This window comes from Trifolium pratense, linkage group LG7 (assembly GCF_020283565.1).
Source record: "Trifolium pratense cultivar HEN17-A07 linkage group LG7, ARS_RC_1.1, whole genome shotgun sequence".
NCBI classification, from domain to species: Eukaryota; Viridiplantae; Streptophyta; class Magnoliopsida; order Fabales; family Fabaceae; genus Trifolium; species Trifolium pratense.
The window spans coordinates 14,625,541-14,652,307 of record NC_060065.1 but is presented as its reverse complement, the minus strand read 5'-3'; the positions used below and the strand labels follow the sequence as shown (position 1 = coordinate 14,652,307).

At 33.7% G+C, this 26,767-nt stretch overlaps 2 protein-coding genes and 2 long non-coding RNA genes across 5 annotated transcripts in view; 1 reads left to right on the top strand and 3 right to left on the bottom strand.

The window, feature by feature from the left end:
• LOC123895930 overlaps positions 1 to 181 on the bottom strand; it is a 1,767-nt gene extending 1,586 nt beyond the window's left edge. Inside the window, exon 1 of the mRNA XM_045946395.1 lies at positions 1 to 181. This exon is cut by the window's left edge and continues 548 nt beyond it. Coding sequence (XP_045802351.1) covers positions 1 to 181 — 181 coding nt within the window.
• A 2,134-nt stretch (positions 182 to 2,315) lies between these two features.
• On the bottom strand, positions 2,316 to 5,081 carry LOC123898874. 2 transcript variants are annotated; one of them, XR_006805455.1, is made up of 4 exons: positions 4,699 to 5,081; positions 3,090 to 4,482; positions 2,888 to 2,964; positions 2,316 to 2,805 (listed from the first exon to the last, which is right to left on the bottom strand). It is a non-coding gene; the product is annotated as an uncharacterized LOC123898874 (long non-coding RNA). The 2 variants fall into 2 exon arrangements; XR_006805454.1 differs by having other exon boundaries at positions 3,090 to 5,081.
• A 1,814-nt stretch (positions 5,082 to 6,895) lies between these two features.
• LOC123897795 lies at positions 6,896 to 11,908 on the top strand. Its single transcript, XR_006805122.1, has 2 exons — positions 6,896 to 7,251; positions 11,833 to 11,908. It is a non-coding gene; the product is annotated as an uncharacterized LOC123897795 (long non-coding RNA).
• A 1,398-nt stretch (positions 11,909 to 13,306) lies between these two features.
• LOC123895929 lies at positions 13,307 to 15,208 on the bottom strand. Its single transcript, XM_045946394.1, has 3 exons — positions 14,348 to 15,208; positions 13,773 to 13,919; positions 13,307 to 13,555 (listed from the first exon to the last, which is right to left on the bottom strand). The coding sequence occupies exons 1-3, from the start codon at positions 15,206 to 15,208 to the stop codon at positions 13,307 to 13,309; spliced, it is 1,257 nt and encodes a 418-aa protein (XP_045802350.1).
• Positions 15,209 to 26,767: the final 11,559 nt, after the last annotated feature.

Here is a 26,767-nt window from a genome sequence, read left to right as displayed (position 1 = left end):
AATCTTTTTCTTGGTATTTTATAGCAAACCAATGATGTAGGTATGCTTCATATAATGGTACGAAATTTCCTTCTTCATCTACTAGTTCAGCATCAAAGCTCTTGATTCCAACATGACCTTTTGGAAATTCAACATCATAAAATGTTTTAGCTGCGACTTTCCCGGGACCCATTTCAAACATTTCAGAAATAAAAGTAGCTGATTTTATATTTTTATTTTCAAATTCTGCCCCTGAATAAACTGCACATATTTTTGTTGATAGCAACACTAGTATTGATGAAAAATATATTACCCCTTTACATATAAACCCCATGGTAGATATTTTTCTCTCTTTGTTATGGTGATGAAGTATTTTTTGGTGCAAATGAACGTGGATTATGTTGGTGTAAGCCCTAGAGGCCAATACTTTTGATGCTTGTATCAATCTATTATTAATAAATAAAAGGCATTTCTTTATTATGTTTGTATGTCCAAAATGATAAAGTCCCTAGAATAGTTGAATCCATTTAACTATTCTTAAATTATCCGTAGTCGAGTTTTATTATGAATTGAGATAATAATAAAACATAGGGACTATTATGAAGATAGACTGATGATCACATCTCATGGATCATATGATAAAGAGTTATCAAGTCTTGACATAGGTATAAATATTAGGAGTAATATTTATACTGGATTGACCCGCTATGAGAGTACTACATATAATGTTATGCAAGATGTCATAAGTTGCTCTCATGGTGATAGTGGTGTATACCACCCTCCGACCTGAAACCACTATGGACCCTAAATGTAGAGTCAGATACTTTGTTGCTGATCAAACGTTGTCCGTAACAGGATAACCATAAAGACAGTTAATGGGTACTTCACAAAGCATGCTGAGGGACATGAGTGACCTAGATGGAATTTGCCCGTCCTGCATAACAGGATAAATGTCTAAGGGCCCAATATTGAATCGAACAAGGGTGACACAGTGTATGCCTTGTGTTCAATATAGACATAGGGGCAAAAGAGTAATTATGCACATAAGCATTATCACGGATAAGGTTTGTCAGATCACAAGACAATTTCGTGACTTGGGTAGCAGTGATGTGTTGCTAGATACCGCTCACTGTTTGTTATAATTAAATGTATAACTGCCAACGTTACGGAAACCTACAAGGGTCACACACATAAGGACAGCCTAGTGTGAGATAAGGAACACCGTAAGGTACGGTGTACCTCAGAGGAATATGGAGATGTGATAAGGGTATCACAGTAATTAAATAAGCGGTACACCATATGGTATGGTGAGGGAGCGTCCATGTGTACATGACACATGGGGTAAGCGCCCCTTTGGTTATTTAATGAAAAGGGCTTTAGTGTAATTTGGGCCCAATGACAAGTGTTTTTGTCTTTGTGCACAAGACAAGGAATTCTATAAATAGAACCCTTGTGATAGTGAGAAAATCACTTGAAGAAAATTCTCTTGCTAAACCCTAAATCCTAATTCCTCCCATCTCTCACTAAAACCTTCATCCTTGGAGCTAGCACTCTTCTTGAAGGTTGTTGTTTGTGTGGACTAGCTAGAGGCGTTGCCGTTCATCTTCAACGCTCGTGATCAATTTTGATTGTGAATCAAATCTCATCCTTCACAAGAGGTAAAAGTTCTTAACACGAATCATGCTCATTCGTAAGGATCAACAAAGGAAAATTTTAAATTCCGCTGCCCTTTTAATCACAATTTTCCTTCAGATGCATCTTTTTATAACATTGAAAGGCTTAACAATATCTCAATCTGGCATGACTTGGGCCAATTGATCCAAACTGATGTGAAAGTCTATCTTTTTGTTGGGTGTTTAAGGGTGTCTTTTGTTTATATTAAGTGCTGTGAGAAATCATATAACTATTTATAGATATTAGCTAATATTGTCATATCTATATTCTTACACGATGTTGTTGATAACACTAGTACAGAAAACACTTTTTACATCTGGCCAAAAACCCATTTTACATCTGAAGCCTGTCAGATGTAGACATACAAGAAGTAGTAAGTTTACGCGTTTTACATCTGACTTACGCCAGATGTAAAATCAACACTTTTTACCTCTGTTTCGTATGGCCAAGCTTTCCACAGATGTAAAATCGTCACTTTTTTTAAAAAAAAAATTTAAAAAATCCTGCATTTTTGTTTTTTAAAATCCTACATTTTTTTTTTAAATCCAACCCACATACCAGCATCCAAAACATAACTTCACAACATACAATAATCAAGAACTGACCTAAATTAAAAATCAAGAACATGATCCTTTTTAGTTTTACAAAATCACAAACCTGAAGAATAAAAGAGAGATATCATGCTTTTGATTAATCAATAAGTAATTACACACATAAAACTAACAAAATCACAATACACTTCCTAAAGAACCTGGTGAATAAAAGAGAGATATCATGCTAAGTAATTAAAATGACTAAAACATGACTAAAACTTAAGTAATTAAAATGGTTTTAGCTAGATAGAATACATCCTAACCAACTTAAGTAATTAACATAGCCTAGAGTACAGTTAACACATACATCAAGTGTAAATCAACTATCAAAACTATGATTACCAAGGTGATGTTGACAAAGCCACAGACTTGAACAACGTTTTCGGATGCAATAGCAATCTCTAAATCTTCATGCCACAGACTTGAACAACGTTTTCGGATGCAATAGCAATCTCTAAATCTTCATAATTAACAATTCCATGTTTGTCCGCTCTTTTGATTCTAAGTTCCTCTACAGTATCCAAATCTTGAATCTTCATATTTAATATGCCTTCAAGATCTACAAGTACACAAATAGTTTATACTAGGGAAAAAAATGAACAAAAAAACTAAACAAAACTTTAATATTATTATAACAATACCATTTTTATCAGCTTCTTTAAACTTTTCTTTGATTTCTAGGAACATTTTAGTTTGATGACTATGTTGGCCTAATAATCTGCAACAATAATAACATTAGAAAAACATCAGAAGCAGTATCTTCAAGTAAAATAGAACAGGAAACAAACATCAGGAAATAACAATGTGTAAATAAATAGACTTTAAGGTTATGTAGTTTTTTACCCATGTGATAGTTGTTAACGTAGTAAATAATTCAGCCATTGTCCATGATCTACAAACTTCAAGAGTAGCACTGCTTGAGTCAGAAAATGACAATTGAACAATATAAGTTACATTCAGAGATCCGCATATCAACAAGTCCCTTTGAAACACAAGATAGTCATACAGAGAAGCATATATAGCTTAATAGTGAGAAAAAAGTGTGCCTGAACTGATCACTTTCTTTCAATATATCTTGTGTTAACAGATTAAGTATAATCAATAGTAAATAAATATAAATGGATTCAAATAATTAATTGATTTTTTTTAAAAGCCAAAATTTATATATAAAGAACCCATAAAGCACAAGTAGTACTTTATAGAGTTAAGAGTACAAGAATAAAGGAGAGCCTAGGTACAGGATCACTACAACACAAAAAGCCACAAAAGGAAGCCTTTAATTTGAAAACAAAAACGCAGACAAACATAGAAGGCAGCAGCAATAACATTAACACCAGCAAAATAGTAGATCCTCAGCCCTAAGCAACCCGCACACACCATCAGCAGTGAAAGCAATCTCCCGGGTTCCAACACCATTCATAAAAGAGACAAGGTCTTCTTGCCATTCGCCCAATAAACCACATCCATGACAGACGTTTAATAGTCTCCACCGCATCTTCAGCGTCAATTCCCACATTATTGAAGATCCGGTCATTCCTAGTACGCCAAATTGTCCAAATATACGCGTGCCAAATTAACATAAGCCCCTTTTTACCTTTCTTACCAGTCCCACACCCTACCATCATAGAGAAGGAGAGGCTAAAACTCGGTGGAAGCAGCAACTCCTGGCCAATCCATTGCACAAGCTCATACCAGATTTTCGCCGAAGTTCCACAGTGAAGGAACATATGAAGTGTATTTTCAGCAGTCACATTATAGAAGGAGCAGACCATATCATTACCAATCCCTCTCAACGTCAAATTCGCCTTTGTTGGAATTCTATTAAGCATCAATTGCCACGAAAAAGCTACAACTTTTGACGGCGCGTCGCTTTTCCATATATTACTGAAGACAAAGTTCCGAAGATGATCCATCTCAGTTTCAGAGCGATGCAGCAAGATAAGATTCTGATACGCAGACTTCGCCGTAAACCCCGACGCAGGATCAGGCCTCCAACTCCAACCATCATCTTGTGCTGTAGGCTGAAAACCATCAATTACTGCTAACAACTACTGATAAAAAGGTTCCTCCGAGAAGAAATCCCTCCTCCATAACAGATTCCACTTCCAGCCGTCACCATCCATCATCCCCATATCACTTACTTTACATTGTTGCTGAATCGAAATAGAAAACAACCGAGGGAAGCGTACCGCCAGAGATTGGTTCCCCACCCAAACATCTATGTAATGGTTAGTGGCTACAAGATACACAAATATTGAACATCTATGTAAAGGGAACCAGAGGCGGTGAGAAGCAAAAAACAATGAATTTCACAACACTAAAAGCAAAAGTAGAAGAGATTACAGAAAATTACCCAGGATTAAACCCTTAGTCATCAAAATCAAAGATCAAAGGTTAAAATGAAAGATAAACATATGCTAAAACCTAAAAACCCTTAATCGTTAAAACTCACCAGTTTTAGATCGAGAGAAGAGGCGGTGGAATTATGACTCTGTAACGAGCTGAGAGAGCTTTGATTCGTTCCACTAAGCTTCGATTTGGGTTCAGTAAGCCTTGATTCTTCAATTAGGAATTGGAATTTGTGATTCAGTGAAACGGATTGGAGGCTAGGGTTCGAGAGAGAACGAGTGTGAGAGAGAGATGTCGAGTTCGATCGTGAATCTAGGGTGAGAGAGAACGAAACTGATCGAGTGAGAGGTATAGTGAGATCGTGATTGAGAGAGGGAGCGATAGATCGAGTGAATCCGAAGTTAGGTTGTTTCGCGTGCGTGCATCTGAGAGAGAGAAGATATTATGTTTTTTTTTTTTACTCCTTCCACACTTAATAATTTCCATTCAAACAAAAAAAATCACTTGAAGTCTTTTTACATCCGGGGATATTATGGTCATATGTGAAATTATTTTAGACAATTTTTACCATAATTACAGGATTGCCACCGCGTTTAGCTTTGCATCTGGGGATATTGTGGCTAGATGTAAAACGTTTTGTCTATATATTTTTCACATCTGTGGATATTGAAACCAGATGAAAAGACTACTCCATATAGCATTTTACATCTGACATATGCTCGTCAGATGTAAAATACTTGTGTAATATGTCATATTTGTACTAGTGTAATGACAATATATACAAATATAAATAATTAACAATATCTTACCTTTCATTAGCTCTTTTTTTTTTTTTTTACAGACATTAGCTCATTTTATATTTATCCATTAGTTTAACCACTAGTTTTACTAAACAATTGAAGATCAATCAACTATGTTATCACTTTAAGTTCAACAACGATTTACTATCTTATCTACTATCATCTATTTTTTCAACAAACAAAGTCATAATTTAGGTTGTGGTGGGACTACTGATACCTCTAAAATATGCATGGTTTTAGTGGTCATTTTACTTAAATAATATTGCTTGTGGCTTAAGTTACTTGAGCTATTTTACTACAATCCTCTTTAATGTAAAATCATGTTAGTAAAAAATAAAGTAAAAAAAATTGATGCAAACTTTTTTGATTTATCATTGATGCATACTCTTTCATTATAGTTCATCAATGGAGTACTCAAACTTGTAGCCATAATTTCTAAAAAGAAGATGTATTGGGCGAGTTCACTAAGCTTGATGGGCCCGTCACCTTATATTAAAAGATGTATTAGGCGAGTTTCGTGAGCTTGATCACCCATCCCAAGTGGATATGGATAAGATCAGGTCATGGACCAACAGGTATATCTGGAATAATAGGAACACATGAGATCCCTTCCTCCTCGATGATCTCCAACTTTCCTATTTCCTCTCTAGGGCTCTCTCCACTATCTCACCCACGAGAGGAGATCCTCTCATGTCCATATTCCCTCATGTTGGATCTCAGCCTTCCATTTCTTTTTTGTTGTTTACTGTTCATTCAAATAAATAAATTGGATGGTGGAGGATTAAACTACATCCCCTGCAGTCCAATTTGGACATGAGAGGATCTGCTCTCCTCACCCACTACCCCACCATACTCTCTCTATATATATGGGTATGACAACAGTTGAGAGGGTAGTTCTTCTTTCACCAAACTACTAATAAAACCTAATATCAGACCGCCCGTCACCAATAGAACTACGTGGCTCTGACTCCTTATTCACTTAGGGATGCATAGGACCAGGGACCTTCGTTATTGAGTCATAATACAAATACGCCGGTCAGATCTCAGGAATATTAGCGAAAACATTTGGCGCCCACTGTGGGCCCTTGGTAAAACTGTTCCCAAGCCACACATCACTCACCATCAAAGCTTCATTCCAAAGTTTCATTCATATATTTATTTCAATTAAGTTTATCCTATTATTTGTATCGCATGATAAGGATTGATCAGCTTTGGAATGGATTAATTTGATACAATTTAATAAGGGTAGAAATAAAATTGTAAGAATAAATTTAATGTGTAACGACCCAAAATTTATTATTCGTTATTTAATGATTTTATTACGCGAGGGCGTAATTCATAATTATTTTATTAAGCGGCGAATAATTAATTGGCGCGAATATAAGTTAATACACGAGTTAGGAGCGTTACGTGAGTGAACCGTATTATTGGGCCTTGGATTTGTTATTGGGCTTTTGGCCCAATGGGCCAAGACAAGTGGGAAGGGGGCGGTTTATGTTAAGCAAGTGGGAGGGGAGATATTTTCATTGCTTGGTTGTAAGAAAAGTCAATAAAGTGGAAAGGAGATAAGAGCAAGAGAAAGTGAACTTGGTGACTTAGAGGAAATCACAAAACTCATCCTTCTTCTTCCTCCTTGGCCGTGTATCTTCATTCTTCTTTCTCTTCCATCACCAAAATTTCATACCTTCACCAAATTGATCCATCTTAAGCTTGTTGGAAACATGAGAGTTCATGGATCATCATCCCTAAGCTAGGGCAAGCAAGAGAGCAAAGCAAGAGGGTTCTAGGGCTTGAGAAAGAGAGGAGCTCATGAGAGCTAGAACATGAGGAGCTTGAGGATTCATCAAATTTCTAAGGTAAGAGAGTTAGTTTCCATGATTCATGAGTGGTTCAAGATAGGGGAGGTTGTCTAGGCCTCCATTCCCAAACCCTCTCACTCATTTTCTTTGGGGTTTTGGGTGATTTTCTTCATGAATCATTGAAAGGAAAAGATCATGAGATGTTATTTATTCATGACATGATTGTATGAGGGAATATGTAGATGTTTGTTAAGGAAAAAGTTTGTGTTCTTGATGAATTTTGATATGTTCACAAGCTTGTATAAATGGAATCATAACTATGTGTATAAGTGTTTTTGATGGTTAAAATACTTGTGTTTAAGTGCTTATGAATATGCTTGGTTGATTGTGTTGATGTGTGGTTATTTTGGTGTGCTTTGCCTAAGCCCTAGATTGGCCTTAGCCAAGCTCAATGATTTGCAAAGTGTTGATGAGTTTTGCAAAATGTTCATGAATTTCTTTGAATAATAAGCAATGAATGATGTATTGATGTTTAAATGGACTTTTGTAAGTGCTTTGAGTATGTATATATGTGTGATGGAGTTTAGAATATGAAAAATGGTCTATGTGAGAGTCTTGAGAGTTTAGAGTTTGAAATAAGAAATGTAGAAAATTGTTATCTATGAGGTCTGAACCTTTACGTGCATTTATGACCTCTTTTCGTTGTGAACTAGTTTTAGTGGCCAACATAAAAGTTGTAGCCCTGTTTGTTAGTTTTCCAACGAGTATATGTGCGTCTCCATTGGACTTTCGTAGCCCAAGTTATGATCGTTGCAATGAGAGGCTGTCCTGCAGAAATCCTGCACAATTTGTCTGTGGCGCACCGTTTTAGAGGAGTGGCGCCCAGGCGCCCAGAGAAGTCTAGAAATGCCATTTTGACTCTGTTTTGTGACGAAGGCTGGCGCCCCAGCGCAGGCACTGTTCACAGGATTGAAAATGTTGACTTTTGGTTGACTTTTGAGGGTTTTCGACCCCGGAACCTATTTTACTCAGTTTTTCGTGTAGACTCCGATTCCGGTGTTTGTTTTATGAGTTGAGGCATGCTTAATGTAGTTGTTATATATTAATTGCATGAGGGTTGTGTTGATGTTTATGTGATGATAGCTTGTTGATGAATGATGATGTTTATTTAAATGTCAAAGAAGTATATTAAGGTGTTAATCAACTTAATAAAGAAGGATATTAGAATTACGTTATTCTAATAAAGAAGTATATCGAATTATGTTATTTGATAAAGACGGATATTAAGGTATTGATTATCTTAATAAAGACGGACGTTGGATAGTGTAACGACCCAAAATTTAGTATTCGTTGTTTAATTATTTTATTACGCGAGGGCGTGATTTATAATTAAATTATTAAGCGGCAAATAATCATTTAGCGAGAACGTAAGTTAATGAGCGAGAAGTTATGTTGATTGGGCCTTGGGGCGTGTAAGTGGTTATTGGGCTTAGCCAATTGGGCTTTGATCCATGAGAATAGAGAGAGCTATAAGTAGCAAGTCAACCATGAATAGTCTCATAAGTTACAATTCTTGAGAAAGAGCAAGAGGAGGAGCTCATGAGAGGAAGAGAGGAGCTCGTGGGAGAGAAAGAGAAGAGCAAGCTTGTGGATTCGTCGAGCTAAGGTACGAGAGTTAGATTACATATTCGTGAGTGATTCGAAAGAGGGGAGGATGTCGATTCCTCCATTCCCAAACTCTTTCCACTCTATTTTCTTGTGGGTTTTGTGGGTGATTTTCTTAATGGAAAAATGGATTCTTTTGATCCTAACATGTGTAGTGAACTCATGGTAGATGAGGTAAACAACTTTGGGGAGTTGAAAATGGGAATATGTAGATGTTTGATCAATGATTTGCATGTTTATGCAACTTTGCTTATTTTGCAAGAAATTGGCATGATTTTGATTGTTTGATGTATTTGGATGTTTGGAAGGGATGATTAATGTTCCTTGATACCATATATGCTTGAATTAGCTGTTTATAAGAATTTATAACATGTCTAGATGGATTTTTGAGTGGATTTCATGTTAAACCGCCTTAGAGAAACTCAAGAACAAATATTTTTCTGGTGTAGTTCGCTAAGCGACCAGGAGTTCGCTGTAGCGAACATGTTCGCTGAAGCTCGCCAAAGCTCGCCATGAGCAGGTGACTTCCTGGTGAGGTTCGCCATGTCTCGCTAAGCCCTCGCTTAGCGAAGGCCTCTGTGACAGCAATTTTTGTTAATGTTTGTAAGTGTAATTAGGCACTTGTAACATGGTTTAAGGGTATCCTTACATGTTTGTTGATACATGTGGATGTTGTTAATGCTTATTGTTAATCGTTATATGATTGATAAACGTGTATGCAATAAGTTGTAGCTTAAAGTGAGCAATGAGATGTTTTAGCATTAATTTGCAATGTTAAGGAAATGATGTGTGTTTTATGACATAAGTGTAAATGAAACCTTATGTGTATAAAAATGGTTATGCAGATAATTATCATGTGAATAATTATGATTGGAGTGATAGGATATTGTGTTATCCTAATGTGTTAGATGTTGGAATTGTGTTTCCGCATCAGTGAATGAATAGCTTCGAGCTAGATAGCGTCATGTATTTGATGTGTTTAAAAGTAATCATGCATTCATGAATAATTGTGTTATGGGAATCATGTGAATTCCAATAATTGATGAAAATGGACTATGTTTATGAAAAGTGGCCGAAGATGGGATTATGTTATCCGAGATCTGGAGCCCATATCCAAACATGATATAAAACTGTGTGACTCCTCTTTATGGGAGAGATGGTTGATGATAACCATATCCTACATGATATAAAACTGTTATTGAGCTTATCCAAGGGAGATAAGGTGGTTCGGTAAGTTCCGACGCATCCAACAAGATGTAAAACTGGGTTCATCTTAAATGGGGTGAATAGCAGCATCCTGCATGATGTAAAACTGATGTAGAGTCCGTGCATGACTATAATCTGAACAGTCCGTGCATGACTATTATCTGAACAGTCCGTACATGACTATAATCTGAACAGTCCGTCATGACTGAAATCTGAACAACGTGGAAATGATACCACATGCATTAGTCGTGTCTAGGGATGACATGACATGGGATAATTGGCATTAGATGCATTAGGGTAAATGCACATGTATTTGATAATTGTTATGTGACAATATCTGATTGGATTGTAATGTGTTTTCCGTATGTGTTAAGCTTTGGTATTTACTAATTGTTTAATACTGTGATTGTTGCCATGACTTGGTATGTGAGTAGAGTCCGTCATGACTATAAAATGAACAAGTGGAGAGTCTGTCATGACTATAAAATGAACAAGTGTAGAGTCCGTCATGACTATAAAATGAACACTTTGGTAGTGTCCGAGAAGACGTGAAACTATATGATTGGTGTGTTTGTAAATGAATGATTGATTTGTAGTCGTATTTGACGATGTATGTGCGTGAGTTAGAAATGTATGATAGCGTGTGAAGTGTGTAGTATACTACTCTCACTTATATTTATGTTTATGTTTTCTAACTCTCTGCTTTGTATTAATTGCTGGACCTTTGGGGGTCCAGGTTGACAGGTTATGTGTTAGCCTCGTCCGAGTGCAATGGTGAAGCTCTGCTCTGATTGAGACACGGGAAAAAGGGGTTTTTATATGTATATGCATGTAGTCCTCTTAGTATACTCTGTTGGTCTTAAGCTTTCATTTGAAAAGTATCCGTTTTGTATAACTAATAACGCATCGTTCGATGCGAGGTTTTGTTTTTAGTTCATTCGAATATTTTACTAGATAAATGTATTAGTATTATCTTTGAATGAAGTTTGTGATATTCAAACCAGCGCTTTATAATCAGATTTTCAATTTTCCGCTGCGTATTTTCGAAAAAGATTTTATAAAGGCAGAGTTAATTAAATAACGGGTTTGGGTGTTACAGATAGTGTTCCACGTTATTGTTGATGGGCTATATGCCACAATTGTTGGTGGATATATTCATGAGTTTTGAGTGCATGCATCATGAATATTTAGGGATATTGGCTTGTCCAATAAAGAAGGATATCGAACTATATTTGTTTGATAAAGAAGGATATCGGAGGTGAAATACCCTGATAAAGACGATGGTACCACATGCATTAGAGGTGTCTAGAGGACATAACATGAATGTGAAGCATTAGATTGCATTAGGGATTTTGTGTGCATTTTATGATAAATGATGTTTGACACATACTTGGTAAATGTTGATTGTTAATCCGTATGTGAGGAGCAGAGTCCGTCATGACTATAAAATGAACAACGCAGGGTCCGTCATGACCATAATCTGAACAATGTATTTGTTGATGTTTTGGTATTGTCCGAGACGACGTGAAACTATAAGTTTGGTGTATTTTGTGGATGATTGATTATGTGATAATTGTTGACGTACAAGTGATGTTTGAATTATAATTTGTCTGGTAAATTATAATGGAATATTTGTTGATGAATGTGCGTGTGAGTTAGTAGTATGCATGATAGTGGTGTAAAGCGTAGGTGCATTCTTATGCTTGTTTTATTGATCATGTAAACTAACTCTCTGCTTTGTGTTAATTGGAACCTTTGGGGGTTCAGATATCCAGATTGACAGGTTATATGTTAGCTTGTCCGAGTAGCGTGGTGAAGCTCCGCTCTGATTGTGACACGGGGAGAAAAGGGGTTTTGTATATATATATATATATATATATATATATATATATATATATATATATATATATATATATATATATATATATATATATATATATATATATATATATATATATATATATATATATATATAAATTCCTTTAGAAAATTACTCTGTAATTGCTTATGTTTTCATATAAGAATTATTCTTTGTGAAAAGTATTGGCTTTGTATAACTTATAACGCATCGTGTTGATGCGGAGGATTTTGTATTTTGTGATATTCAAACCAGCGCTTTATAATCAGATTTTCAATTTTTCCGCTGCGTATTTTCGAAAAAGATTTTATAAAGGCAGAGTTAATTAAATAACGGGTTTGGGTTTTACATAATGATTGTTTGTTATAAAAATGACCAATTTTTTCATCAAATTGTTTCTTATAAAAAATACCGGAGGGAGTATAATAATAATCATCATCATCATCATCTCAATCATTATAATCATCATTGTCGCAATTATAACTGAGCGATCGATATTTGGGAGAGAATCAGGGTTGCGTGTTTAGATGCATTAGGTGATGTAGGAGATATTCAAGGAGGTCATAATGTAATAAATGTATAATAATAGTGCAATTTTTCGAAGTTCATGGAAATGGGTATGTTCGCATTGGATCTGCACCAGGTTAAGGTACCTGAGTAAATACATCTTGCGGAATGCATGAATATAAAGAAACAGATTGTTAAGATCTGTTATTATCATCGTTGACTTCACAATAATAAGACTATGGTTTAGGCATAAGTGGTCATTATGTACCGATTTAAGTGTCAACTGATGGTTCTAAGTGTCAAAGTTAGCACGGTTCGAACTTTATGAATTTTAGTGTTTATCTAGACATTTTAACTATGTATCTAATGACTTTATATTTGGAGTGGATTTTTGCCTATATCTCACACATGGCGAAGGCTAGAAACATCTTAAATGATCTTTATTGTCATTCTATGTTTCTGAGTTTTATTGCAAAATACGTTATGTTTTTAGGATAGAACTTCAATTGTGAAGTCTTAAATAAAATAGAGAAAAATTAGAATCACGGTCTATTTTATGTCCTTTAATCAAATAAGGAAAGATTTCTGGTTTTAATTTCTACGATATTAAAATTGCACTTTTAATATAACAAATTTAAACGCATAAAGTTTCAAGTTTTGTATTTCTTAGTGTTTGTTTTAAGATTAATGAATGAAAAATAGCCTTAAGTTGCATCCTTATTAAACTAGGGTGTTACACAACCTCAAGAGTATGTGTGATTAGAAAGTGAAAGACTCGCAGTATACACATGAAATTAATGACTTTTCCTCTTGATTAATAATAACTTGTTTATTTAAATATCATAATTACATGATGACATATAAAATATAGAATTTCTACGCCATAGTAGGTGTATTTGTATTGTCTGGTAATCGGTCTGCTAAATAGATGTACATATGTCCCATAGCTCCAGTTCTAAAGCCACTTTCGTATCTTGTTTCTATAGTCACAATTTCACCATCCTTAATCTTGGTTGAACCTAATTCTGGATAACTTCCTGACATCCCGACAACATAGCCTTTCTCATTTCCTGGTTTCTTCCCTTTTCCATATTTTGGTTTTGAAGTATACAAAATTCTTCCATCCTATATTAATCAAAATATTATCATGTTTAGAGGTGATGAAGGATGATTTAAAAGTATATATGACATTTTTACCATAATATAGAAAGAATAAACTGTATTGCTTAAGAAACATGACAAGCACACATAGTTTAATGAAGCATGTGTGCCATCTAAAATGATAAAGATTATATGTACATATAAGAAAAATGAAATAATTATTTATATAAAATGAATTTACCTGTCCATATAAAGTTGCATTAATGGCACCTCTATGCATATGAGCGGTGCCGTAGATGAGATAACCACCTCTTTCCATTGGGATGTTTGCCTTTTCAATATGAGGAGCGTTGTTTCTACCATTAGTTGGCGGAACTGTAAACTCTACCTGTAACCATCGAGTTAAACAAAAATGTACATATATATTACGTTTAAAGAATACTGGTGAAGAAAAATAAATTTACTGCTAGAAATTTTTAAAATTAAAAATATTGGTGAAGAAGAAATTATCATTAATTAAAGTGGTGTATGTGATCATTTGACAACTATTTCTGAAGGGATTCGAACTTCATGCTTTGAGGTCATAAGGTAAAACTATTACCGGTGCCACGACACTTCTTGGACAAATTAACTGTTTTGAGTATTGTTTTATGACTTGTTCGATGTAGGAATATGTTTTTGTTTTTTCTTTTTATATTTAAATTACATTAGTAATTATATTTATAAAATCTATCTATAGTTAAAAATTCTAAATAAATTAATAAAAAATGTGAAGAAAAATATCATAAACAAAATTACAAATAATTCCTTGTTTACCTGACAATCATGAATAAATTGGGAACCATTTGTTCTAACTCGATCAGTTGAATCAAGTACATAAAACCTTAGAGGAATTTGTTGTTGATTCCAATCAACCCATGTTATTTTGTATCTCAAGGCAAGCTTTCTCGTAGGTGCTTCAAAATCCTTTTGCAATTTGCACTGTAAATTATCTTGGCAACAAAAGAGTCCTCCTTTATAACTTGATCCCAATGGTTTTCCATCAATTCCAACTGTGACATTATAAAAATTCGTTGGCAAATTGAAATGGTCACACCTACATTCAGTACAACCTTCTCTATCTTCTGTACCACGTGTATCAATGATCAAGAGATTCAGGAGCCACTTTTCTTGGTATCCAAATGGAATTTTTGAAGGGTTTCCATGTTCTACAGCATAAGGATCTGGAATTTTTGATTTTGTTCCTCGTGATTCAGCTCCCAAACCCCAATAAATTGGAAGAATATAAGTATTACACGTTCCGTCATTTCTAATGTAAATGGCACCTTCCATAGGATCCTTAGGGATGATTTTTGACATATTCCAATCTTTTTCTTGGTATTTTATAGCAAACCAATGATGTAGGTATGCTTCATATAATGGTACGGAATTTCCTTCTTCATCGACTAGTTCAGCATCAAAGATCTTGATTCCAACACGACCTTTTGGAAATTCAACATCATAAAATGTTTTAGCTGCGACTTTCCCGGGACCCATTTCAAACATTTCAGAAATAAAAGTAGCTGATTTTATATTTTTATTTTCAAATTCTGCCCCTGAATAAACTGCACATATTGTTGTTGATAGCAACACTAGTATTGATGAAAAATATATTACCCCTTTACATATAAACCTCATGGTGGATATTTTTCTCTCTTTGTTATTGATGAATAATTTGCAAGTGTACAAATAGCCGTCAAGTAATAAAATTTATAAAGTTCGTATCCGCAGGGATTGTTTCAATCTCGACAAAACAATTAAATTAATTTAGGATTAATAATTAAAATGCAAAGGGGGGAGTTTAACTTGGTTTGAATTTTTATCATAAACTTAGAAATAACTTGGGATTCAAATTGATGGAAGAAAAACGATTGATCCTTTTGGTTCATCTAATTACTACTTCTCTTGGTAATTTCATGTATAATAACGAATTTACTCAATTTAGTTTCACGATTAGATTAAATCAAAAATAATTATGCCCAATGTCTTGGTAACATAATCCTCTCTCTTGATCATCGACCCCTAATGTCTTAGGTAATCTATGATCAATTGAGGTTTACAAACTTTAATCTTTTAATCTCAATTAACAATCCAAAATGTCTTAAGTGAAAGTTAATTGATCAATCATTCCTAGATCGATCATTCATTCCTATCATTATAGTAAAACAAATAATTGAAATCATCACACAATTGATCAAGTCATGTAAAGCATTAAGCACAAGGAATAATTGAAGAAACTAACTTCGTAATTCATTGATCATATCATATGATAATCACATTGTTCAAGAAAAATAACAATTAGAATCCCCTAAGGACCAATCATGAAAATTTAGCTAGACATAATATTCAAAGAAACAAGGATGATTAAAAGGGATAAACCAAAAATGGATTGCTTTGAATTTGTCCACTCTTCCCGTGCCTTCCTTGAAGCCAAGCTAGCACCTCTCTGTCACGTCGTCCTGCTGCGTGTTTGCCTAATTTCCCACTTTGCTTTCAGTCTCTCCCAGCCTCCTTCTACGTGATGTCTCTCTCCCCTCTTTCAAGTGCCAACCTAATTCCCTTTCTTCTTGGTTTTGGGTTAAGGAAAATGACCCATGTTTTCTTCTTGTAATTGGCCCAGTTTTATTAAAGTCCTTCTCTTCTTTTACCATTTGTACCACACTTAACCATAAACCTATTAAATTGAATCAAGAAAATAGAAACTACACCAAATATTATTTTAATAGAGAAAAACATTTAATTGACTCAATAAACCAAAATTTGCAATTTATTTAAAATGACTCTAAATTAAACACTACACTAATAAAATTATATTAAAAACTTAATTAAAAAGACTCTAAAAATAATGACTGATGAAGATTCATCACAACCCCAAACTTAATCTGTTGCTTGTCCTCAAGGAACAATGCTTTCAAAAGAGTGCAACTCAACCTCAAACACCAAACAAAACATTCATGTTAATCTATCTCCGTAATCAATAAGAACAAAACATGTCATTTTACAAAAATTATCATGCTCAAGGTCACTTTCATCTACTAACAACCAATTGGAAATTCAAAACAATTCATCCAACATTCATCCATCAAGCTCAATTCTCTCTTCACACAATCTCACCAAAATTCTCTCAAGTGTTTAGGGATATACACTCAATCAACACAATCTACACCTTTCTACCATAGGCTTGCAAGGACTCTAAAAATCGATCAACATACAATGAATATGCACCTTTCGAGGACTTTTCAGGTTATAGCGGGGCTTAGGTTTATTGAAGGGTGGATATTTTTGGGAAGCTAGGTAGAAAAACTTGAAGCTTATAAGATCACCTATTTCAAACAAAAGTGGACAAATCAATTGATCTCCCAAAAATCATCACATTCATACTAGAGAACTTAGTTTTCACAATTTTTTTTCCTCATGCAAATGAATTCACAATGTGTGAACTCATTCCATGCTCACTTTTTTTTTTTTTTCACAAAGAAGTCCCTCGACAAATTTATTTTTTTTATTCTTTTTTTTTTTCAAACAAGGTGTTATGCATTTTGCATTCTCTTTATTTATTTATTTTTCATTTCTTTCACCATTTCCTTTCTTTTCATGAGGGACATTCTCTTCATTTTTTTTTTTCACAAACTTTTTCAAAATATTTTTCTTTTAGTTCTCTAGTACCCCACCCCAAACTTAATAGGTTGCAAATCCCAAGAGCAACCTCAAACTTAATGATGAGCATTGTGCTCAAATCACAAGTTAGGTGATCAACTTCAAGAAAATCATCTCTATTTTTTTTTTGTAAAAATTATGTGGTTTTCAAAAAGAAGTAAGATCAAAACATTTTTCTTTCAATAAGGCTCAAAGGGGCTAGCAAGGGATAATAATATTCAAGGGTAGGCTACAAAGGCTCAAGCTCACAAAAACGTGCCTCGGTGCATTATTCATCGCAATCAATCAATCAAGAGAATTCAAGCAAGTTCTAGAGAATAGGAGAGACGTGGAACTCACATAGTCAAGAAAGAAATTCAAGTGTTTAGGCTCAAGACCTCACAGTTAGGATAACATAGAAGAATTAGAGCCATTAAGAATCATGCTAAACAAACAGAAATCATTTCCTCAAAAATCATCAGCAAACTAATATAACCAAAGAGCAATCAATAATGTAAGTTGACAGTTACTACTTAGATGGAGACAAACTAACAAGCACATTCTAGTTAAATGCTCAAAATCAAGTCACACATAAAATATTAACTCAAACCGATAAGGATAGAGTAGTGACAAATTCATTCAACAGTGGTTTTTATTACTTAATAAAATGCAGAAATTAAAAGAAAATTAAAGACTGAGTTACCTATCATGGGTTGCCTCCCAAGAAGCGCTTCTTTAACGTCATTAGCTTGACGCCTTAACCACTGTTAGGGTGGCATAAATGATAGCAAGAACACATCATCCTTCTTCTTCCTCTTGTTGGTTAAGAATTCCATGAACTTAGCATAGAGAATCAAATGTTCCCATCTTCCAACAACTAAGCTTTTGGAACAAGCACTCTCCCACCTTGGAGAAGAATGAGATTTCTTTGGCAAGAGATTTTTCGCTTTAGACTCCATTGGTTGAGACTCAAACGTTACATATAGATCAACATGATTTACTCTTCTCATGTCATTCTTCTTGTTTTTCAATTTTTCTTCTTCTCCAATAGCATGATGTTTCATCTCTATCTCAACCAACTTCTCACACTCATTTGCCTTTTCAACAAGATTACCACATTCAACTTCAAATCCATCAAATGAACCTTGATTTGACCTCAAAAATTCATCCAAAATATTTTTGAGTTGAAAGTTGTAATCAATGTTGATCAGTTCGCGCTCTTTTTCATTCAAACAATACTCCTCAAAATTGTCATTGTGATGATTCGATCGACAAAAATTACTTCTCGCCTTCAATCTCGAAATATGTGCATCCAATCTCTCTTGTGCATAAGATAGTAAACATAGTTGATAACAAATGATATTTATTTCTTTGGAATCAACCAATCTATTATCAATCCATTTCATTGCTACAAAACTTAGAGAAAATTTTCAGCTGCAAAGAAAACTAAAGTAGACATAAAGAGAAAATTTATATATACAAGAATAAAAAGAAAATAATAGAAAGGAAAAAAAAAATTAAAAAAAAATCCTAAGTAAAATAAATTGCCTTGTCAAAATTAACAACAATCCCCGGCAACGGCGCCAAAAACTTGATAGATAATTTGCAAGTATACAATTAGCCGTCAAGTAATAAAATTTATAAAGTTCGTATCCGCAGGGATTGTTTCAATCTCGACAAAACAATTAAATTAATTTAGGATTAATAATTAAAATGCAAGGGGGGAGTTTAACTTGGTTTGGATTTTTATCATAAACTTATAAATAACTTGGAATTCAAATTGAATGAAAGAAAAACGATTGATCCTTTTGGTTCATCTAATTACTATTTCTCTTGGTAATTTCATGTATGATTACAAATTTACTCAATTTAGTTTCATGATTAGATTAAATCAAAAATGATTATGCCCAATGTCTTGGTAACATAATCCTCTCCCTTGATCATCGATTCCTAATGTCTTAGGTAATCTATGATCAATTGAGGATTACCAACTTTAATCTATAAAATCTCAATTAACAATCCGAAATGTCTTAAGTGAAAGTTAATCGATCAATTATTCCTAGATCGATGATTCATTCCTATCGTCATAGTAAAATAAATCATTGAATTCATCATATAAGTAGCTAATTCATATAAAGCATTAAACATAAGGAATAATCAAAGAAACTAACTTCGTAATTCATATATCAATTCAAATGAGAATCACATAGTTCAAAAGAAATAATAATCAAAATCCCCTAAGGACCAATCATGAGAATTAGTTACACATAGTAAAATAAAGAAACAAAGGGAAGAAGAAAATTGAACCAAAGAACTAAAATGAGTCACAAGCTTGCAGCCATATTTCAATTCCTCGTGATGCTATTTTCATTCTCCATCTTGTGCACTGTTCCTCCGTTTTCTCTTTCGTTCGTGATGCGTGCCTCTTGATCCCCTATTTTCCTTTTGTTCCAGCCTTGCTGCGTGTTCCTTTCTAAGTGATGTGTTTCAATCCCATTTTCAAGTGCCAACCTAATTCCCTTTTTTCTTGGTTTTGGGTCAAGGCAAATGGCCCATGTTTTCTTCTTGTAATTGGCCTAGCTTTATCAAGGTCTTTCTCTTCTTTTACTATTTGTACCACACTTAACCATAAACCTATTAAATTGAATCAAGAAAATAGAAACTACACCAAATATTATTTTAATAGAGAAAAACACTTAATTGACTCAATAAACCAAAAATTGCAATTTATTTAAAATGATTCTAAATTAAACACTAAGCTAATAAAATTATATTAAAAACTTAATTAAAAAGACTCTAAAAATAACGACTGATGAGGATTCATCACAACCCCAAACTTAATCTGTTGCTTGTCCTCAAGGAACAATGCTTTCAAAAGTGTGCAACTCAACCTCAAACACCAAACCAAATATTCATGTTAATCTATCTCCGTAATCAATAAGAACAAAACATGTCATTTTACAAAAATTATCATGCTCAAGGCCACTTTCATCTACTAACAACCAATGGGAAATTCAAAACAATTCATCCAACATTCATCCATCAAGCTCAATTCTCTCTTCACACAATCTCACCAAAATTCTCTCAAGTGTTTAGGGACATACACTCAATCAACACAATCTACACCTTTCTACCATAGGCTTGCAAGGACTCTAAAAATCGATCGACATACAATGAATATGCACCTTTCGAGGACTTTTCGGGTTATAGCGTGGCTTAGGTTTATTGAAGGGTGGATATTTTTGGGAAACTAGGTAGAAAAACTTGAAGCTTATAAGATCACCTATTTCAAGCAAAAGTGGACATATCAATTGATCCCCCAAAATCATCACATTCATACTAGAAAACTTAATTATCACAATATTTTTTTTTTCTTTTCCTCATGCAAATGAATTCACAATGTGTGAACTCATTCCATGCTCACATTTTTTTTTTTCACAAAGAAGTCCCTCGACACATTGTTTTATTCATTTTTTTTTTTACACATGGTGTTATGCATTTTGCATTCTCTTTATTTTTTTTTTTCATTTCTTTCACCATTTTCTTTCTTTCACGAGGGACATTCTCTTCATTTTTTTTTCACAAACTTTTTCAAAATATTTTTCTTTTAGTTCTCTAGTACCCCACCCCAAACTAATAGGTTGCAAATCCCAAGAGCAACCCCAAACTTAATGATGAGCATTGTGCTCAAATCACAAGTTAGGTGATCAACTTCAAGAAAATCATTTTTTTTTATTTCTTTGTGTTGTAAAAATTATGTGGTTTTCAAAAAGAAGTAAGATCAAAACATTTTTCTTTCAATAAGGCTCAAAGGGGCTAGCAAGGGATAATAATATTTAAGGGTAGGCTACAAAGGCTCAAGCTCACAAAAACATGCCTCGGTGCATTATTCATCGCAATCAATCAATCAAGAGAATTCAAGCAAGTTCTAGAGAATAGGAGAGACGTGGAACTCACATAGTAAAAAAAAAGAAATTCAAGTGTTTAGGCTCAAGACCTCACAGTTTGGATAACATAGAAGAATTAGAGCCATTAGGAATCATGCTAAACAAACAGAAATCATTTCCTCAAAAATCATTAGCAAACTAATATAACCAAAGAGCAATCAATAATGTAATTTGACAGTTACTACTTAGATGGAGAACAAACTAACAAGCACATTCTAGTTAAATGCTCAAAATCAAGTCACACATTAAATATTAACTCAAACAGATAAGAATAAAGTGGTGACAAATTCATTCAACAGTGTTTTTTATTACTTAATAAAATGCAAAAATTAAAAGAAAATTAAAGACCGAGTTACCTATCATGGGTTGCCTCCCAAGAAGCGCTTCTTTAACGTCATTAGCTTGACGCCTTAACCACTGTTAGGGTGGCATAAATGATAGCAAGAACACATCATCCTTCTTCTTCCTCTTGTTGGTTAAGAATTCCATGAACTTAGCATAGAGAAGCAAATGTTCCCATCTTCCAACAACTAAGCTTTTGGAACAAGCACTCTCCCACCTTGGAGAAGAATGAGATTTCTTTTGCAAGAGATTTTTCTCTTTAGACTCCATTGGTTGAGACTCAAACGTTACATAGAGATCAACATGATTTACTCTTCTCATGTCATTCTTCTTGTTTTTCAATTTTTCTTCTTCTCCAATAGCATGATGTTTCATCTCCATCTCAACCAACTTCTCACACTCATTTGCCTTTTCAACAAGATTACCACATTCAACTTCAAATCCATCAAATGAACCTTGATTTGACCTCAAAAATTCATCCAAAATCTTTTTTAGTTGAAAGTTGTAATCAATGTTGATCAGTTCGCGCTCTTTTTCCTTCAAACAATACTCCTCACAATAGTCATTGTGATGATTCGCTCCACAAAAATCACTTCTCGCCTTCAATCTCGAAATATGTGCATCCAATCTCTCTTGTGCATAAGATAGTAAACATAGTTGATAACAAATGATATTTATTTCTTTGCAATCAACCAATCTATTATCAATCCATTTCATTGCTACAAAACTTAGAGAAAATTTTCAGCAGCAAAGAAAACTAAAGTAGACATAAAGAGAAAATTTATATATACAAGAATAAAAAGAAAATAATAGAAAGGAAAAAAAATTAAAAAAAAAATCCTAAGTAAAATAAATTGCCTTGTCAAAATTAATCAACAATCCCCGGCAACGGCGCCAAAAACTTGATGAATAATTTGCAAGTGTACAAATAGCCGTCAAGTAATAAAATTTATAAAGTTCGTATCCGCAGGGATTGTTTCAATCTCGACAAAACAATTAAATTAATTTAGGATTAATAATTAAAATGCAAAGGGGGGAGTTTAACTTGGTTTGAATTTTTATCATAAACTTAGAAATAACTTGGGATTCAAATTGATGGAAGAAAAACGATTGATCCTTTTGGTTCATCTAATTACTACTTCTCTTGGTAATTTCATGTATAATAACGAATTTACTCAATTTAGTTTCACGATTAGATTAAATCAAAAATAATTATGCCCAATGTCTTGGTAACATAATCCTCTCTCTTGATCATCGACCCCTAATGTCTTAGGTAATCTATGATCAATTGAGGTTTACAAACTTTAATCTTTTAATCTCAATTAACAATCCAAAATGTCTTAAGTGAAAGTTAATTGATCAATCATTCCTAGATCGATCATTCATTCCTATCATTATAGTAAAACAAATAATTGAAATCATCACACAATTGATCAAGTCATGTAAAGCATTAAGCACAAGGAATAATTGAAGAAACTAACTTCGTAATTCATTGATCATATCATATGATAATCACATTGTTCAAGAAAAATAACAATTAGAATCCCCTAAGGACCAATCATGAAAATTTAGCTAGACATAATATTCAAAGAAACAAGGATGATTAAAAGGGATAAACCAAAAATGGATTGCTTTGAATTTGTCCACTCTTCCCGTGCCTTCCTTGAAGCCAAGCTAGCACCTCTCTGTCACGTCGTCCTGCTGCGTGTTTGCCTAATTTCCCACTTTGCTTTCAGTCTCTCCCAGCCTCCTTCTACGTGATGTCTCTCTCCCCTCTTTCAAGTGCCAACCTAATTCCCTTTCTTCTTGGTTTTGGGTTAAGGAAAATGACCCATGTTTTCTTCTTGTAATTGGCCCAGTTTTATTAAAGTCCTTCTCTTCTTTTACCATTTGTACCACACTTAACCATAAACCTATTAAATTGAATCAAGAAAATAGAAACTACACCAAATATTATTTTAATAGAGAAAAACATTTAATTGACTCAATAAACCAAAATTTGCAATTTATTTAAAATGACTCTAAATTAAACACTACACTAATAAAATTATATTAAAAACTTAATTAAAAAGACTCTAAAAATAATGACTGATGAAGATTCATCAGTTATGGTGATGAAGTTTTGTTTTGGTGCAAATGAACGTGGATTATGCATCTTTTTATAACATTGAAAGGCTTAACAATATGTCAATCTGGCATGACTTGGGCCAATTGATCCAAACTGATGTGAAAGTCTATCTTTTTGTTGGGTGTTTAAGGGTGTCTTTTGGTTATATTAAATGCTGTGAGAAATCAAAGAACTATTTATAGATATTAGCTAATATTGTCATATCTAGATTCTTACATGATGTTGTTGATAAGGATAATATATACAAATATAAATAATTAACAATATCTTACCTTTCATTAGCTCATTTTTTTTTTGACAGACATTAGCTCATTTTATATTTATCCATTAGTTTAACCACTAGTTTTACTAAACAATTGAAGATCAATCAACTATGTTATCACTTTAAGTTCAACAACGATTTACTATCAGATCTACTATCATCTATTTTTTCAACAAACAAAGTCATAATTTAGGTTGTGGTGGGACTACTGATACCTCTAAAATATGCATGGTTTTAGTGGTCATTTTACTTAAATAATATTGCTTGTTGCTTAAGTTACTTGAGCTATTTTACTACAATCCTCTTTAATGTAAAATCATGTTAGTAAAAAATAAAGTAAAAAAAATTGATGCAAACTTTTTTGATTTATCATTGATGCATACTCTTTCATTATAGTTCATCAATGGAGTACTCAAACTTGTAGCCATAATTTCTAAAAAGAAGATGTATTGGGCGAGTTCACTAAGCTTGATGGGCCCGTCACCTTATATTAAAAGATGTATTAGGCGAGTTTCGTGAGCTTGATCACCCATCCCAAGTGGATATGGATAAGATCAGGTCATGGACCAACATGTATGTCTGGAATAATAGGAACACATGAGATCCCTTCCTCCTCGATGATCTCCAACTTTCCTATTTTCTCTCTAGGGCTCTCTCCACTATCTCACCCACGAGAGGAGATCCTCTCATGTCCAAATTCCCTCATGTTGGATCTCAGCCTTCCATTTCTTTTTTGTTGTTTACTGTTCATTCAAATAAAAAAAAAATGGATGGTGGAGGATTAAACTGCATCCCCTGCAGTCCAATTTGGACATGAGAGGATCTGCTCTTCTTACCCACTACCCACCTTACTCTCTCTATATATATGGGTATAACTATAGTTGAGAGGGTAGTTCTTCTTTCACCAAACTACTGATAAAACCTAATATCAGACCGCCCGTCACCAATAGAACTACGTGGCTCTGACTCCTTATTCACTTAGGGATGCATAGGACCAGGGACCATCGTTATTGAGTCATAATACAAATACGCCGGTCAGATCTCAGGAATATTAGCGAAAACATTTGGCGCCCACTGTGGGCCCTTGGTAAAACTGTTCCCAAGCCACACATCACTCACCATCAAAGCTTCATTCCAAAGTTTCATTCATATATTTATTTCAATTAAGTTTATCCTATTATTTGTATCGCATGATAAGGATTGATCAGCTTTGGAATGGATTAATTTGATACAATTTAATAAGGGTAGAAATGAAATTGTAAGAATAAATTTAATGATTGTTTGTTATAAAAATGACCAATTTTTTTCATCAAATTGTTTCTTATAAAAAATACCGGAGGGAGTATAATAATAATCATCATCATCATCATCTCAATCATTATAATCATCATTGTCGCAATTATAACTGAGCGATCGATATTTGGGAGAGAATCAGGGTTGCGTGTTTAGATGCATCAGGTGATGTAGGAGATATTCAAGGAGGTCATAATGTAATAAATGTATAATAATAGTGCAATTTTTCGAAGTTCATGGAAATGGGTATGTTCGCATTGGATCTGCACCAGGTTAAGGTACCTGAGTAAATACATCTTGCGGAATGCATGAATATAAAGAAACAGATTGTTAAGATCTGTTATTATCATTCGTTGACTTCACAATAATAAGACTATGGTTTAGGCATAAGTGGTCATTATGTACCGATTTAAGTGTCAACTGATGGTTCTAAGTGTCAAAGTTAGCACGGTTCGAACTTTATGAATTTTAGTGTTTATCTAGACATTTTAACTATGTATCTAATGACTTTATATTTGGAGTGGATTTTTGCCTATATCTCACACATGGCGAAGGCTAGAAACATCTTAAATGATCTTTATTGTCATTCTATGTTTCTGAGTTTTATTGCAAAATACGTTATGTTTTTAGGATAGAACTTCAATTGTGAAGTCTTAAATAAAATAGAGAAAAATTAGAATCACGGTCTATTTTATGTCCTTTAATCAAATAAGGAAAGATTTCTGGTTTTAATTTCTACGATATTAAAATTGCACTTTTAATATAACAAATTTAAACGCATAAAGTTTCAAGTTTTGTATTTCTTAGTGTTTGTTTTAAGATTAATGAATGAAAAATAGCCTTAAGTTGCATCCTTATTAAACTAGGGTGTTACACAACCTCAAGAGTATGTGTGATTAGAAAGTGAAAGACTCGCAGTATACACATGAAATTAATGACTTTTCCTCTTGATTAATAATAACTTGTTTATTTAAATATCATAATTACATGATGACATATAAAATATAGAATTTCTACGCCATAGTAGGTGTATTTGTATTGTCTGGTAATCGGTCTGCTAAATAGATGTACATATGTCCCATAGCTCCAGTTCTAAAGCCACTTTCGTATCTTGTTTCTATAGTCACAATTTCACCATCCTTAATCTTGGTTGAACCTAATTCTGGATAACTTTCTGACATCCCGACAACATAGCCTTTCTCATTTCCTGGTTTCTTCCCTTTTCCATATTTTGGTTTTGAAGTATACAAAATTCTTCCATCCTATATTAATCAAAATATTATCATGTTTAGAGGTGATGAAGGATGATTTAAAAGTATATATGATATTTTTACCATAATATAGAAAGAATAAACTGTATTGCTTAAGAAACATGACAAGCACACATAGTTTAATGAAGCATGTGTGCCATCTAAAATGATAAAGATTATATGTACATATCAGAAAAATGAAATAATTATTTATATAAAATGAATTTACCTGTCCATATAAAGTTGCATTAATGGCACCTCTATGCATATGAGCGGTGCCGTAGATGAGATAACCACCTCTTTCCATTGGGATGTTTGCCTTTTCAATATGAGGAGCGT